Raw genomic sequence first — 17,075 nt, 5'->3', positions numbered from 1 at the left:
CAAAAAAATTAATTACTTTTTGCAATTCATAATTAAACTCGTATGTGAGATTTTTTTCAAATCTAAACATAAATATAATATAAAAAATTTAATTCATTAACTATTCATACGAATTTTTTTTTTATTTTTCAGTGGTAACTAATTAACGTATCTTTGAAATTAAAGAATGGAGAGTGGTCCTTTCATCTATCATTGATAAGGGAGACTGAACGGGTCCAGTCAATGTATATACACTATTGCACATAGGAATTATAATGGTCCCAAACTTGGATAAATATGCACGAACAAGTTCAACCAATATTTACATACATAGAATATGGAATTGAAAGTTAGGGAATATACAAGTGACCATTTATTCTTACTAAATAAAATTCTTATACTACAATATAGTTTTAAAACTTCTTACAACAGTGGCGTAGCCGGGGTGTCCAATTCGTCGAAAAAAAATTAGCATATATATATACAAGTAAAATGATATACGAAATGATTAAATAACTTATTTTGAACATCCTTAACATAACAATTTGTTATTTCTGGACACTCTTGAAGAAATTTCTGACTCCGCCACTGTCTTACGGTATACTCATTTTACATTATCAATATGTATTAGCGATAGAAAAATTACCTAAATACGTAACTTATTTTATCATATTCTCTAAAAATTTCTATCATTTAAAAAAATTAGAAAAAATCTTATTCTCTCATATTTTCGATTACATCACTTTGCGCGATGTATTGATTGAATACATCACTTTCGAGTACATCACTATACACAATGTATCAGACGTAATTCATCACTATATGTGATGTACCGAAACGTATTATATCACTTTATGTGATGTATTAATCGAATATATCACTATAGACGATTTATCACAATGTGCACAATGTATTCAAAATTAAAATACTATATATCAAACACTTTTGAGATGGATGTATCCGAATTCTATCAATTTTTATTTATTTTTTTTGTGTAATTTTTAGAAAGGTATGAATGGGATGTAATTAGTTTTTTTTTAACACTAAAAAAATTGTGTAAAAATTTACTTATTACAAATTTATAGAGAGAGAGGGGTTAAATTCAAAAATGGTTAATAAAAAAAGAAAAAGTGGACCCACAAATGAAGAGTGATGCCGAACTTGGGAAAAGAGGCCACGTTTCGGTTTCAGCGTTATACCGCGGCAGGCTTATAAGTGGGGAGGATAAACAAAGCAAAGCCTTAAAAGACCCAAACAGACGGTCCATATTATTCGGCCGTACTAAATCCTTCCCAATTCCCCCCATCTTCACTACCATTTTTGCTAACCAAAAAAACAATAGTTAAAATTTGTCGAAATACGTACCTCAGATCGCAACGAAAATGGCTACTTTGCAGAAATTCAAGCTTCTCGCAACTCAATGTGCAGTAGCAGGAAGTCCAACCCGGAGTCCAACAACAAGCCCAGTTATTCACCTCCGCCGACGGAAGACTCTCCGTATGCTCCTCAGTCGTAGCATCGGCGGCGGAAGTGGCCGTAGGCTGCCTCGACGGGAAGTCTGTTCGCCGGATCGGTTTGTTGGAGATCGCGATTCGACGGAGAAGGGGAAGGAACTGGTGGTCAGTCATAAGCTGAAGGACTTGTTTGTTTCGTCGCCTCCGTCGTTTGCTGAAAATACGAGACAAGGACTCTCGCCGGCAGCCTCTGGTGCCGGCGGCGGGTTTAGTTCAGGATCAGCTGTTCGGCGAATAGGCTTACGCTCGCTTCGGCCGTTATCAGCGACATTCCGGCAACGGCTACTGCGGAGGGCTTGGCGGCCTGTACTTGTGAGCATACCCGAGTAAATTACCAATTTACTAGGTATATTGTACCTGATTAATTAGAGATAAAATAAATACGAGTAGTACAATCATATATTAGGAGTTAAAACTTATTAAATTCTCTCTGATTTTGTGGCAAAGTATATCCATTTCACAGCTTAATTCCGTAATTTTTCCAATGTTACGGCAAATTAGCATGAACAATGATCGTAAATTTGAAATTTCATGAATGACTTTAATCTAAAAAGTTCACTTTGTATTTCTCTAATTTAATTATGTGTGTAAGGTTGAAGCAAAAAATTAGTTCCAAATTTCATCTTTTGTGTCTAGAATCTACAGTAAAGTGATTGATTAAAGTTTTGCTGGATTGTTCAAACACTGAATTCACCACTTTTGCTTCTAATTTCTATGGACGAGATTTGTCACTTTACTTTTTCCCAACACTCCTAGTAATAGCAGCAGTAATAGAAGAAAACATGTCATTAGGAAAAAGATAAAATTCATCAATTTCGAGAATTTGAAAAATCATCTTTAACGATCAAATTTGGTAATTTCGATAAGAATTTGTTTTCTTTGTAATTTGAACCTCTAAAGCAGTTTGGAAGTCCCAAACATTATGGAGAACATAATGCCTATGCAGCATGAGATTTAGCAATTCAATCTAGCCATTACAATCATTCAACTTCATGCATACCCAAACCAAAGTCTTTTTAACTTTAATATTTTGCAGTTCCCGAAAATAGCTATAATAACATACTAGTAAAATCTCGCTCGGGAATGATAATGACAAATAGTTTTACAGCTTTATTCTTCTTACTGTTGGGTAACTTGTACAGTCGTTTTCAGCAAGGAAGTAGTAGTGGTACTAGAGAGTGTAGCAGAATCTTTTAACGCATGCATTGGTAATTGGCTTAACAGTAAAACAATGACAGAAACTGCACAGCCCATGTCAATAAAAATAGGTTTTTTGACCTACAAGGCAAGATATCACTATTTTATAATCTTTATATTTAGTAAAGTTGCAGAAATTTAATGATACTGATATTGAAAAATGTTATACATTGTTGGTTTGGTAATGGGAAAAAGAGTATGGTGGGGGCAAGTTGGTATTGAAAGTGTTATAGATCATGACAACAAAGTCCAATAGGAAAGAGATAAAAAGTTGATAAATAATAAAATATAATACTATCTATAAAGTTGTGTCTCATTTTACTTCGTATTTTTGCTTTGTTCCCATACTTAAACGCTTTTTGACAAAGCTAAGTGGGGTATGTGACTATGATTTTATATTTAAAATTTTAAAAACATGAATGAATGAGATTGGACACCTCTTATTTTGATTGTTGAAATAGTGTGCACAGAATCAATAATTTGTCAATATATCATCTAATTTCCGAGGTTTGGCTTGTCAATTGTAATCTCTGTTAATTTTGAAGTCCAACTAAATTAAATTATTGTCAAATAATTTTATTTTGAGACCTAGGGTGTGTTTGGTATGAAAGGAAAATGCTTTCCTAGAAAATGTTTTTCTGAAAAACAAGTAGATTTTGGATTTATTTTCTCATGTTTGGTTGGTGAGTAGAAAATATTTTCTGAAAATAATTTTTAGTGTTTGATTTATAAATGAAAAATGCTTTTGAGAGACATCTTTTATTTACTAGAGTAGAAAATAATTTATGAAATTGAAGATATTTTTTAAAAACAATTTTTATTTGGGATGGTTGGGGCAGGGGCAGGGGGAGGGGGTAGGAGTTAAAAAAAATAAAATTTGACTTTATAGTAATTTTAAAAAACAAAATTAATTTTTTGGGGGTTGGGGTGGGTGGGGGGCTGGCCGGGGGAAAAGGGTGGTAGGAGTTTAAAAATAAAAATTTGAAGTTGAAAATATTTTTAAAGAGCAAAATTATTTTTTTGGGGAGGGGGGTGGCTGAGCGGTGGTGGGTGGGTGGGGTCAGTAATAGAGTAAAAAAATAAAATTTTAAAATTGAATTTTTTAAAAAAATTGTTGTTTTCTCCAAAAAAAATGTATGAGAATTTTGGAAAATATTTTCCTTGATTTTTTAAGGGAAGTCATTTTCCTTAATTTTGAAGAAAATGAGTAATTTGGAAAACATTTTCTAAAACTTTTGTCCCAACCAAACGTGAAAAAATTGGAAAACATTTTTCAAAAAATATTTTTCTTCATACCAAACACACTCTTAATCAAGTGTTTTTCTTTTAATAAGACGATTGATTATATATTCAGTAAGATTCAAACTTAAAATTCTAATTAAAAATGAATGATTACTCACTAATCTGTTGATCGGCTTATAAACTATAGTTGCTAATACGTTGGTTGGTGCAGTTTTTTTTATTTTCTATCTATACTTCTTTTTTTTGTTCTTTCATGTTTAAACTATACTCCATCCATCAAAATACATGTAGTTTTTAGCTCGTTTCATAGCTATTAAAAATATTTTTTTAGCTTTTAAATATGTAAATTGTACCCAAAGATTGTAGATTTATATTTGGATTGACACAAGTTTTAATTGTTTTGAATATCCCTTGCTATATAAATCATGTTATATAAAATGGAAAAGGAGTGTAATTTTTTTTATATAATCCTTTCTGATTGTAGCGTGTACTCTCTATGTTTACTTTATATTATCTAATTCAGTACTTCACAAAAAATATTTATTTATTTTTACCTTTTACTTTTACCACATCAAAAAATTTATAACTTTTAAAAAATATTTTACCTCGACATCCTTATTCTTCAAATTATTTCTCGAAGACATGAGACTTAAACATTAATTATTAATATGAATGTTGTGATGAAATGCTAATATATATCAATCAGTATTTCACTAGTTTAATAAGATACGTGTCATATTCAAAGTGAATATGTGAAAGTGAGTAGAAGGAGTATTAGTAGCAAGGATTGAAGTTAAATCATTGAATATGTATAATGACCATATATCTAACATGTATCACATTTGAGATGCATGTGAATATGAGACCTATACTTGTATTAAACTTTTTCTCTGGCCATTATAATTGAAGCTTTAAGGAAAAGTATATGTATAATGACTATATATCTAACATGTATCACATTTGAGATGCATGTGAATATTTGACCTATACTTCTATTGAACTTTTCTCCTGGCCATTATAGTTGAAGCTTTATGGAAAAGTAGAGGTGCCAGAGCCATGCAAATAAATGTCAAAAGCACATGGACAATATATAGTGCTAGACAGATATAGCAAGAATCCAAATGCTTAGTACTATGAGCAATGTCTTAAATAAATATAGCCTGGTTTTGCTTACTTGTGAAGAGTCAACCACTCCTCTCCCATGCTGAGAAAGTAAGAATTCAATTGATCAAATTTATTGTTTTGGCTTCAACTTTATAAAAAGTTTATTCCTATAATAGTAATGAGATTATATTATTTTGAACTTGTGAATTCATGGTTATATATTTGTTTCGACAGAGGTGGATTTAGAATGGTATCATGATGCAAGCTAATAAAGAAATTTGAGCTAGTATTCTAGTCCCCTAAAACTCGCAGAAGTTAAAAAATCTGGAGAGAAAAAAATCGAGATTGGAAATTTTGACTTCTATTAATTTGATTTACAAATTTTAAAATTCGATACAAATGGTCTGAAATCAATTTGGTCCATGTATACCCCTAATGTAAGTTTGTTTTGTAAATTCTAATCTATCTAGTGACAATATACAGTTTGAATTGACGAATATTTTTGTCCAAACTCTCAATAAAGGGCGTTAAGTAATTTGTTACAAAATATACAGTTTCTATATAATATATTTCTAACAAAATATTTGTTAATCAACACTTTTATTTAATCTTTTTATCACATAATATATTTCTTACAAAATATTGTTATACAGTATTTGAGTATGAGTGTTATAGAAGGGTAAATTTTGCAAAGGGTGCACTATTATATGAATGTTACAAAGAAGTAAAATATAAGATGAAAAATCAATTTGCAGAAGAATCCAAAATAAGCCGGATCAACCCGACCCGAGGCCCAAACGGAAAGCTGCTTTAGATTTAGGTTCCCAAACTAAAAAAGAAAGAACTCATTCTCCATATTGGGAATTTTCCATATCTCCCGCCAAAGCTTGTCATTCAAATTCTTCATTTTGAGAAACTGAATTGAACAACGCCGCCGGCATTTCCATTCCCCAGTTTTCCGATGTCGGCTTCTTTACCCAAGGTATAGTTCCTGAATTCAGCTTTACATGTTTTTTTCACTGATAAATCTTCAAATCTGAATGTTAGGGTTAACCGGAGCAATTTCCATAACTAATATGGTTGTTTCGACGGGTTTTAATTTTTTTTTTGTTTCAGATGGAGGCGCTTTATTCTAAGCTCTACAGCAAGTACGCTAAGCTCAAGGTATATAGGGGTTTGTACGAGTTCATTTTTTAAATTTAATTTTTGAGCTGAGCTAGGTGGGAACTTAATGTGTTTTTCTGTTTATAGTTAGTGGTTTGCAAGAGTAAGATTTTTCATTCATTCATTCTTTTTTTTTTTTCGTAGAAAGAAAAAGACACTAGCATGGAGAACCTGAATCGGGAACAAGAGGAGAAATTTGTGAATTATGTGGCTGGTAGGATTATATTTGAAAGCTTACCTTAATTTTTATCTAATTATTATGGAATTTTCCCTTTTTATTTTGTAGCTATTACGTTTTGCCAATTTAAAGTTTGTATTTGTCATCTTCTTACACATCCTATACATTCGAGTCTCTGTTGAAAGTATGAAATTGTATTTCCAGATGATATCTTAACTTGGAGAACTCATAGGTGCTATTTTTAATTACATTAGATACAAACTTGGTTGAAGGTTTGACATGCAGCTTTGTTTCTTCCAGCTGCCGATGCAGTGATTGACCACTTGAGAAGTGAAACGGACAGACTAAAGGAACAAGTAAATGAGTTGAGGAGTGAAATGACATCAATGAGGTCTGCACTCATGAGAAAGGCTTACTCTATTCAGTAGGAATAATGAAAAGAATATAATGTGTACTTAACTCTGCTGCAGGTCTGCCAATGATGAAGAAATGATTCGATACCAAAAGCTTTTGATGGAAGAGAACCTGAAGAGTAAGGATAAATTTCAAGTCATGGTAGAACACTTATAATGTCTATAGTCCTATCTATATTTTCTGCTAGACAGCTAGGCAAGTTAGTATTGCTTTTAAAATATTGGATTTGTGGTTAAGTCTACGTATATGCAAGTTGTAGAAAATACCAGTGACTTCAGAGGTTCAATTTCTTGTTACTCTTATTGAAGCATAAAATTTCTAAGAGAGGTCTCTTTAGTTCAAACACGTTTGAATTTCAATCCATTTAGGACTTGATGTGATTTCTGTATGTCCATTTAGAAAGAGATGTTCAGCTTCAATGCTTGTTTGACAGTCTTAGCAATTGGTTGACGTCAGATGGGGTTTATTTCTTCATAACATTCTTTTTTATTTTATGCCTTTATCTGTCTACCTTCTACAAAACTAGATGCTCCATCTGTGTCTTCTACAGTGTTGTGAAAGGCGATTGCCTTGTCACAATGGCGAGAGGCAAGGTGAGGTGATCCTTCATCGCTTATTAGCTTTGTAGCAAGGCGACGCCATGATGACAAAGGCGAGAAAGGTGTCGGCTTTTATATTTTCTTAATATAGGCGACCAATTTAGAGTTCTAAAAGTTAAAAGGTAACTTTAGGGCTTTCTTTTCAAATTTGCACAGTTGCACTCTTATACTGCGTCTGCGACTCGAACCCCTCTACTCGACTAGACTTCTCCGACGACTCCAAAGTCCAAACAATACATAGTTCTTCTTCAAATTTCTTCTTACTCTGTTTCTTTTTCCTCTTCAGACTTCAGAGTTACTTCTACCTCTGTTTTTTCCTGTCTATTTTGACTTTTGTTCTATTTTATTCTCATTCAAGTTCTAGACTTATAGTAAGTACTTTCCTTTTTCAGTTTTTGAATTGAAATTTTTGCTAATATTTTATTGCTATAGGGATTTGCTAATTGCTCTATGAAGGCAACTATTCATTTTGTTCCTCTGGGGATTTTAGTGCTTCTTATAATGGCTTTGCTGTTTGCTGTTTACTTTTGACTTTTTTGGAGATTTATATTTGCATTTTGTTGAATAAGTATTCCAATTTTGAAATCCAAATAGTTATATAAATATTGCCTGCAGATACGGAACTCCGTGATGAAATTCAGAGGCTTCAACAACATGATCAGCAGGGGACCTGTTTCAACGCTAGCAATGATAAAGGAAAAAGCAGACAAATTATTACTGATGGAGATTTTCTTCCAGATGCATTGGATGACTCAACCATAACAAACAAGAAACACTTTAGGCAGTCTTTGCTCATTGTACAAGACACACATACACCGTCTCCCATGGAAGAACTTCCAAATAGACCTGAACAACCAAGTACGAGTTCATATAAGTACACCAAGGTCAGTGCTACTCTCCAATTTCTATCACATATGCTAGTTTATCCAGCAAACTTGAGCTGGGATTTTACTATTCTGACCATCAGGCAATATTTTGCAGCCTGCTTGCTGTAGAAGAAATGTTGACATTTCAGGTTTATCCCAACTTTAGTTGTTAATTTTAGTATGTGTCGTCTCCTCTTATGTAACTATTCCTTTGATGGGATATTTTAGGTGATAGTGCTGCTGACATATCTCCAGCCTTGTGCATCTTCCAAGACCTTGTTCAGTGGTTAGTCGGTATGAAATTTTTTGCTGTTACAGAAAATGAAGAATTATGCATATCAGCTTTTCATGAGTCGAGCGGTAATTTCTGGAGAAACTTTGTTATCCTGTATCTTGCTTCAATTTTGGTCCTTTTTCTTTCTTTCCACTTCTATTTTCTACTATGTGATAATACTTGTTAAAAAATCTTTGAAATTTACGGAGGCGTCGTTCAAGTTTCAATAGTCTTAGAAAATGTGCCTTATTTGATGACTTGAGTTTTATTTGGTTGAACTTATAGTTTATTTGTTTTTTAAATTATAATTTTGACCTAATAATAACTAGTTTGCTGTATGTCCAATTAAACTGAAATCTAAAAGTTTGTATGAACTTAATTCTGGGATCTAAGTCATTACAATATGCGGCTGATATTAATCTTAATTTGTCTTGTGGGAGTCGAGAGATAATCAGAAAAACATCCTCAATTAAGAGAAGTTAGTCGCTGAAACTTGAAATGGTGCTCGCTTATAATCAGAAACCTAAATGGTTTGATTTACCTAAGTTTCATTTCTGTGATTTTACCGACAACAGCTGTATAAAAACCAAGCAGGGTTGTTTGAGTGGTCAACTTCTATATTTTTAATAGTGTAAATTTAGCTACTAAATGATTCTCACTTTTCTTATTATATATATTCTACTACAGTGCACTCAACTGTATCTACATCTTCAAGTTAACTATCTTTTGTTAAATTTAAGGAGTTGTTTGGTATGAAGTATAAGGAATAATAATCCTAGGGATAAAATGCAGAACTATTTTATCCTGCGTTTGATTGGAAGTAAATGCAGTGCTGGGACTATTTATCCCACACTTTATAGTTTATACCTTAGTGATTGGATAATTTATCCCATATGCATGATGGAATAACGTATATGACCCCTAATTTGACCATCAAATTATTTTTAGATCATATTGTTTTGTCGCTAGAACTTTTTCATTCAATAGTAGTATTCTAGTTTGTGTTTACTACTATTATTTTCTAAATTTTGAAGAATTCAAGTAAAAAATTCAACCTTAAACATTGATAAAATTTGCCACTCAAGAGAACTTGGTCGTTTTCGCCACTGAATGAACAGAATGTTGTTAATTTATGGAAATTACTAAATTAGGAAGGAATCACTTATAAGGCAGCTCTATAATGTTGAACTTCATTCAGATGAATCAGAATTTTCAATTTTTCCTTTGTTCTTTCATTTCCAGTTTAAAGTAGAGCATTGTGATAGTTGCTCTTTAATATATATGTGTTGCGATACCCTCACACAGAGAGAGCTAGAAAGGCTTAGGATAAATTAATGGTGTGAATTACCGACAAGTCTAATTGATCATCTAGCTGGACTAACTATGTTTCCACAATTTCTTATGGTCATATAGTATGCTTTATGGTCTTTGGCTGTATTAAGTTCACACATACTGACAAGGAAACGATGTCCATATGTTTGTTTTGCGGAGACAATATAAACTTGCCTCATTACACTAGTTTGATGCATGGAGGAAGTGATTGAACTCTGTGGTGCTGTCATTTTTCTTCTTTTCATCACTCCAAGTTTAATTTCGTTTATTGATTAGAGCAACTTTTGGAACTTACAATCTGAATGTAGATTGTCTTGGTTTGTGCAGGATTATCTTTTAGTCTGACGTTGACAAAGAATGCATCTGCAGAACCTGAATTAGTGTACCGCGTATTGTCACTGGGGACTTTTGAGAGAGTGGCCCCTGAATGGATGAGGGATACAATCATGTTCAGCCCGAATATGTGTCCACTTTTCTTCCAGAGGGTTTCTCGTGTTATCAAGCTCAGTTACTGAGTCCCTTTCTCGTAAGTTTCCAACTTGGGACCTGATTGGGTTTAGTATTTTGTATATATATCCCTCCAACTTTCTATGTTGAGTTTATATTATTCTACGTTCTCGAGCAGAATTGTTTAGCTTATTTTACTTTTACACAACTACAACTATATGTTGCGTAGAGCAAATTTCTGGGTTGTTTCATAGAGTTTTTATTATTACTCGATCATCTGTGAGGTAATTGATTTAGTTGTGTTTTATTATATGTTAAATTCACCATGCTAACTCTCAAAACAACTTTGATGAAAAAAAATCTTTTCCTTGCGTCCATTCCCAATATTCTGAATCAAAAATCTCACATCGATAGTGAGTGATCAGCCCCAGTTTACTATAAACCATATAATCTTGAAATGCATGTCAGCACAATGAGAGCAACCTTTTGGGTGAAGCAATTACGCATTCTTGGATTAGGAATAAGTTTCACCCCATTGCTTAGTGATATGAAATGTAGACTTCGTAATTACACTAACATAGAATTAGAATCCCTTGCGTGCATTGTGGAGGCCAGACTGCTCATCACTAAGGAGTAGGCTAGAGGCTTTACATCTTCATCATAAATACTATTCCCTGAACAACCAATTCTGATACATGCAGGCTCGCCAAATAATGAGCCCTGGACAAGATACTTTTACTATTTGCACAAAATTGTGGCATGAAACTCGATTCAAAAATCATATCATGTCATTCTTTTTTAACAGCCTTGCAAGTGTCTAGTGTTTCCAAGGATGTTCGACTTAATATCTTTGAAAATTATATCAGAAGGAAGTGGAGAAGAAGAAGAAGCCATTGTATATGAATAGAATAGAATTTTAATGAAATATGAGAAGAGGAGCAATAAGTTTTAATGGCCATTGCTCTACTAAACACTATACATATATATATAGGAGAAGGGTATTCCTTGATTGAAAAAAAGATACTTATTTGGAAAAAAAAAACTTATTTGGAAAAAAAGATGCTTTTTTGAAAGAAAAAAAAATACTTATTTGAAAATAAAAATTACTTTATTTGAAAGAGAAAAAAATACTTATTTGGAAAAAATTATTAATTATTTGGAAATAAGATACTTCTTTGGAAATTAATAATAGTATTTGCTAAAATGGAACGTTTAAAAACATTTTTTAGTTCCTAGTACTAAATTATAGCTTGTGGGTGGATACTAGATATATGTATATGACACTACATACATGTCTCTTTGATGATACGTGTAATATTGATACTAGTTATGTGTTTCTTTGATAGTAGATCCACTCTAAAACACATATAGATATGGAGTGATCTCTTTGATGATACGTGTAATATTGATACTAGTTATGTGTTTCTTTGATAGTAGATCCACTCTAAAACACATATAGATATGGAGTGATGCGAGCAAGAGAGGACAAAGGAGGTTGAAGTATTAGTACATCATATATATACATACATGTGATCATGTTTGAATATAATTTGACCTCATGTATTCAAAATACATGTATCTAACGGAGGAATTTGTATTGTTTCCTCATTTTAATAGGATCCTACGTGTAAGTATTACAACGGTTGTGTCGTCTGTGAATACGCTCATTTGGTAGAGTGTATAAGAATAATGAAAAATAGGGTGCATTAGTAATGTTTGCATTAATAGTGCTTGCATTAGTTATGCAAGCATTATTTCTTATACACTATTTGATTTGATGTATTAAAAATAACAAATTTTACATAATTTTTATTTAAAAATATATTTACAAAATACCCTTCACACTTTATTTATTTTACACTTCGTTGCAACAAAATTTTTGCTAAAACATCATTAACTGCTCCTCTTCTTGTTCTTTTCAAAGATAATGTTAAATAATTGTACTGTTTGAGTCAAAAAATTTGTGAAAAATTGGCAAAGATTTTTTTTTATCAAATATTGCCATAATAGTAATTTTATTAATTAAATTATGTTGGAATTTGATTATTATTATTTTTTTAAAAAAAAAAGATACTTGAGAAGCCATAAAGTCTATTAAAATACCAATAAATTAAAAAAACATTGAAAAACAAATAAAAATAAAAATAAACATATGACAAGAAAGAAAGAAAAAAGTAAATGCATTAAAATGCTTTGAGGGTAGTTTTGTAATTATTTAATCTAATGCAAGTGTTTAATGTTATGTATAAAATATCTTGAATTAATTGATATGAGTAATACACAACCTAATACACAATAGTGTATGACTAAAAAAAAGAATACCAATCAAAATACTACTAATACACACTTAATGCATGCATTATATTTTATAATAACTCTACCAAACGACCTCTATTAGAGATAATAAGTTGCTATTTATTGTTGACTAGTTGGGCTAGAGTATATATATTTCCCTGCATCATGGTTTTAGATCCTAGGTAAGGTTGTTCAAAATCGAATCGAAATCGATAATTCGAATCAAAAAAAAATTGAATTATCAGTATCGGGTTATTGGTTTAGCGGTTTTGATAACGATTTCAATTTTTTTTGTTCTTGGGTTATTAGTTCTTAACGATTTGGAGTTTTTTCTTAACGAATTAACCTATAACCCAATAGTAAATTAAATAATTATATTTCTATCATTTTGTATACTCCGCTCATCCTATTTTATGTGACACTATTTTCATTTTGGTCAGTCTCAAAAAAAATGTCACATTTACTTATACGGTAAGTATTTTAGGTACAATTCATCTTTTACTCTTGTTGGTCCGACGTAATTTTAAACATAATACTCTAATATATTTATGAGGAGAGAGAAAATGAATTTACTTTTTTGAAGAACAATTTGATAAGCATTTCAAAGTCTTTATTATATTTTTAATTTTGCGTCCGGCCAAATATTGTCACATAAAATAAAACGGAGAGAGTATAAAACCCTCGACTTATTTGATTTCCTAACTTTATTTTTTGTCATCTCAAATACTTGATTATTCTACAATATAAAAGTATTTGCTTTTACGCATTATGTGCAATTGAGATAGACATCCAAACTATTTCAAGCATAATGCATGTAATGGCGCATGATAAGATTGACAAGATGTTTAGAGAAAGAGGAGAGACTAAACGCAAACACCAATGATGTACTTGTATGCATTCTATGCCAAACATCCAGCCCCAAACCTGATTTACTTGAAACGCTTAAGCATTGCAGTAACACAATTGTGTAGTTGAATAATTCCTACTTAAATTGCAAAAACTGAAAATTACCATCACAAAGATTTGAATTCATCTGATTGCCAAAATGAGAAGTAAAACATACTAATTTGCCAACTAGAATCTCTCCAAAACATTCCTTTAATAGTAATATCGATGGCTGTCTACAAAAATACATAAAAATAAACTTGCCAGGAGACAAGCTGGTCCAAAAGTTGGCACTCAGCTTATCACTGAATGTTTGAGGACTTGTTAAGGATAACACCTTCATATTTGACCTGGAACCACTTCATTGAATCCTCCTTAGTGACCCTGTGCTGAATCCCGACTCGAGACTTGCACCTGCGACGACGGGCAACACGGTAGCCAGGGCGCTCCAATACAACATAGAAATCCATTCCATAAATACCAGTTGAAGGATCATATCTGAAATTTTTTAACAAAACATAGGATGACAGACATTAATAGATTGAAATTTTATATCAAAATAGCAGATGCAAATCTTTCGAGGTTAATATAGTAAGACACGGCAACCATAAGATAGATCCAAGAAACAATATGAAAAAAGTAAATCATGTTTCCTTAAACTACGTCCAAGTTATATGGGTATTAATGAAATAGCTAATGCGATTTTCTTTTTTTTGTAAGAAGAAAGGAAGACTAGATCCAGGTTACCTCCTATACAACATAGCTAATTATTTAAGTCGTGAAAGCTATAAACCAGAAAGACATCTAAACGATTATCTGCTTACTTAATTCCAAGATCAATGTGCTCCTGAATACCAAACCCAAAGCAGCCGGTCTCACTGAAGTTCCTTCTCAACAACTCGTATTCCTTAACTTTCAATCCACTCTCAAGAAGCTGCATAGCTTTCTCCCCTCTGACAGTCACATAGCAAGCTATCTTTTCATTACGCCTGATTCCAAAGGACCGCACAGTATACCTTGCTGATAATGAGAACCATAACAATAACATGAGAGATCAAAAAATTAAAGAGGGTAAGCTGAGATACATATAACATCTGTTAAATGTCCACAGACAAACACTACAAAACAAATAACTTAAAGTTTCATCAGCTAGGTTTCTCATATCAATGAATGAACAAAAGCAGGACACTAGTTCACAGAACTCGTGAATGGCGTGTTTTTCATAAACACTAATGAATTGAGATAAACACCAACTTCAACCAACATCTACCACAAAGATTAGCATGTCTAAAAGCTAAAAATTATATACCCAGTATAATACAAGAATATGAACCAAATAAGCTAGTACCTTCATTAATTACAAAAGGAAGCTTCATCAACATGCATACATATTGAATTAACCATGGATTAATCCCATGACTTGACATTTACACTGCCATTATCAAGCAATCAACTAGGCTCCAAGGCAAAAAAGAAGGGTTAGGCTGAATGAATTTTTGCATCCTTCCTTTCTATTGAGGGTGATATTTAAACTGTGATGGATAAAAATCAATGACAAGCTAAAAAACTGACACAATTCGTTAAACAATCACACTAAAAAGAACTAGGGGTAAATTTATAGTCAACAATTGAGCAAGTGAACCTGTGGTGTCTCTGTAAAACTAGGCATTTTGTGTATAAACTGTCTAAATTCGTATAATATTGCATCAGGGCACCCATGCTACAAGGAGACTAAGGTGCATTTAGTTGAAGGTTGAGTTATTTAACTAGAGGATTAGGGATAAATCTCCATGGGCCCATATTATAGAAAGTCTAGATTTGACACTGCGAGAAACAGCTTGAATGCATATAGATCAAATTAAGCATGGATTAATTCCATGACTAAACATTTACACCGCCATTATCAAGCAATCGGCTAGGCTCCAATGCAACCCAAAAAAAAAAAGGTTAGGCTACATGATTTTTGCATCTTTACATTCTATTCAGGCTGATATTTTAACTTCAACTGATTAAAAATCAATGATAAACTAGAAAAAAACTAGCAGACAAAATAAGTAAAACAATCACCATAGGCAAAATTTGAGGCACGTGAGCCTTTGGTCTCTCTCCATCCATAAAACTAAGTATTTTAGGTATATATTGCTAAAACTTGAATAATATTATACACAGGTAACCATGCTACGAGGAAGGATACCAAATGGAGCACATGGTTAAAGGTTGAGATATTTAATATATTATATACAGGTAACCATGCTACAAGGAAGGATATCAAATGGTGCACTTGGTTAAAGGTTAAGATATTTAATATATTATATACAGGTAACCATGCTACAAGGAAGGATACCAAATGGTGCACTTGGTTAAAGGTTGAGATATTTAATTAGTAGATTAGGGATCAATTTCTTTTTCTTTGGTTTTTTTAGTGGTGCACCCATGTTACAGATATCCAAGATTCGACACTGGATTACAAGGAACAGCTTGAAGGTATACATAAGTGTCAATTCACACATTAGATAAATGTTCATGGTAGAAAGCTAATATTTCCCAGACCACATAATTAATGTACTTAAATGGAAAAGAATTAGAAGATTCAAAAAGTTACCCTTAGAGAAAACAGGGGATTGACCGCTGAGTTGCTCCAAGACTTTCGCTGCTCTGGTGAGTCGATCTCCACTCTCACCGACGGAGATATTGAGGACAAGCTTCTGGACCTTGATATCCCTCATGGGATTGCTCAATTTCTTCTCTGAAGCCTGTTCTCATTGCACAATCAAAAATCATATTTCAAGTTAAAGGCGAATACATATGATAAAGCATCAACACTCATGAAAACGAAAATCGGTGAGAGATACCATGGCGCTTCCACGGGAAGATGTTTCAGCTGCGGCAGCAGAGTTGAAGGGGTACTGAGACTCTGAGAGGGCGGAAATTGTCGTAATAAACCCTAATCGTAGTTTACTTTATAAATGGTACGACATATGGGCCGTAGCTGGAGTCGGGTCGTGGGCATCTTTTGAGGAATTTCATAAATAGCCGCTATAATAAAATTTGAAGGAAAACTTTCACATATAGCCAATCAAACATAGCTTAACTATGCTAATATAGCTATAGTTTGTTATTTACAATTTGTATCTACTTATCATAGGAAGAAAAGATAGCATAGAGTGGGAGAGAGGTGAATTTTGTGTGTGTTTGTATATATATATATATAGTTAGGTAGTTAGTTAGTTAGATAATTGTATATATGCAACTGGTATACATATGTATTTGTGGCGAGTGAGATTAGGAGAGGGAGAAGAGAGTCGAGAGATAATTGGGGGAAGGAGGAAAGAGGTGAGTGAGAGGGGACAATAATTTCTATAACTCGAATCTCATTAGTATAATTTGCGAGTACATTGGTATAATTTACGTGTTTTTGTATAATTAAGCAATAAAAAGTTTGTCATTATACAAATATGATAAAAATTCGAAATAACGAATAGATACAATCATATAGATATGAATTTTAAACGGTTATACAAATTACATTATATTATAAAAGATATGAAAACTACACAATTGTACAAACTTTTAAAACGTTATACA

General features: G+C 32.5%; 3 protein-coding genes across 8 annotated transcripts; 2 read left to right on the top strand and 1 right to left on the bottom strand.

The window, feature by feature from the left end:
- Positions 1–958: 958 nt before the first annotated feature.
- Positions 959–2,067, top strand: LOC104645727 (uncharacterized). Its single transcript, XM_010318016.4, has one exon. It carries the CDS (start codon positions 1,362–1,364, stop codon positions 1,821–1,823), a length of 462 nt encoding a protein of 153 aa, XP_010316318.1. The 5' UTR covers positions 959–1,361; the 3' UTR covers positions 1,824–2,067.
- A 3,812-nt stretch (positions 2,068–5,879) lies between these two features.
- LOC101262580 (uncharacterized) lies at positions 5,880–10,598 on the top strand. Of its 6 annotated transcripts, none has more exons than XR_739817.4 (9): positions 5,880–6,018; positions 6,153–6,200; positions 6,345–6,414; positions 6,679–6,769; positions 6,849–6,910; positions 8,007–8,275; positions 8,359–8,406; positions 8,486–8,617; positions 10,191–10,598. XR_739817.4 is itself a non-coding variant. In XM_069294533.1 (9 exons), the coding sequence occupies exons 1-9, from the start codon at positions 5,998–6,000 to the stop codon at positions 10,376–10,378; spliced, it is 849 nt and encodes a 282-aa protein (XP_069150634.1). In that variant the 5' UTR covers positions 5,880–5,997; the 3' UTR covers positions 10,379–10,598. The 6 variants fall into 6 exon arrangements, 5 of the variants coding, with proteins under 5 accessions (XP_069150634.1, XP_004232336.1, XP_025885328.1 ...); XM_069294533.1 differs by having other exon boundaries at positions 8,373–8,406; positions 8,486–8,551; XM_004232288.5 differs by having other exon boundaries at positions 8,373–8,406.
- A 3,014-nt stretch (positions 10,599–13,612) lies between these two features.
- On the bottom strand, positions 13,613–16,474 carry LOC101262882 (large ribosomal subunit protein uL5z). Its single transcript, XM_004232289.5, has 4 exons — positions 16,343–16,474; positions 16,093–16,243; positions 14,315–14,510; positions 13,613–13,988 (listed from the first exon to the last, which is right to left on the bottom strand). The coding sequence occupies exons 1-4, from the start codon at positions 16,343–16,345 to the stop codon at positions 13,793–13,795; spliced, it is 546 nt and encodes a 181-aa protein (XP_004232337.1). The 5' UTR covers positions 16,346–16,474; the 3' UTR covers positions 13,613–13,792.
- Between the last annotated feature and the right edge of the window lie 601 nt (positions 16,475–17,075).

The sequence above is a fragment of the Solanum lycopersicum genome, chromosome 2 (genome assembly GCF_036512215.1).
Source record: "Solanum lycopersicum chromosome 2, SLM_r2.1".
NCBI classification, from domain to species: Eukaryota; Viridiplantae; Streptophyta; class Magnoliopsida; order Solanales; family Solanaceae; genus Solanum; species Solanum lycopersicum.
This window is presented reverse-complemented; position numbering and strand designations above follow the sequence as displayed.

Excerpts from the sequence above, each read along its gene's own strand:
- LOC104645727 (XM_010318016.4), top strand. The coding sequence starts at position 1,362 with ATGGCTACTTTGCAGAAATTCAAGCTTCTCGCAACTCAATGTGCAGTA.
- LOC101262580 (XM_004232288.5), top strand. The coding sequence starts at position 5,998 with ATGTCGGCTTCTTTACCCAAG. Across the intron at positions 6,201-6,344 it reads GCAAGTACGCTAAGCTCAAG|AAAGAAAAAGACACTAGCAT; the intron begins GTATATAGGGGT and ends TTTTTTTCGTAG. Across the intron at positions 8,618-10,190 it reads AGCTTTTCATGAGTCGAGCG|GATTATCTTTTAGTCTGACG; the intron begins GTAATTTCTGGA and ends TGGTTTGTGCAG.
- LOC101262882 (XM_004232289.5), bottom strand. Across the intron at positions 14,511-16,092 it reads ATCCCCTGTTTTCTCTAAGG|CAAGGTATACTGTGCGGTCC; the intron begins GTAACTTTTTGA and ends TCTCATTATCAG. Across the intron at positions 13,989-14,314 it reads CACATTGATCTTGGAATTAA|ATATGATCCTTCAACTGGTA; the intron begins GTAAGCAGATAA and ends AAAAAATTTCAG.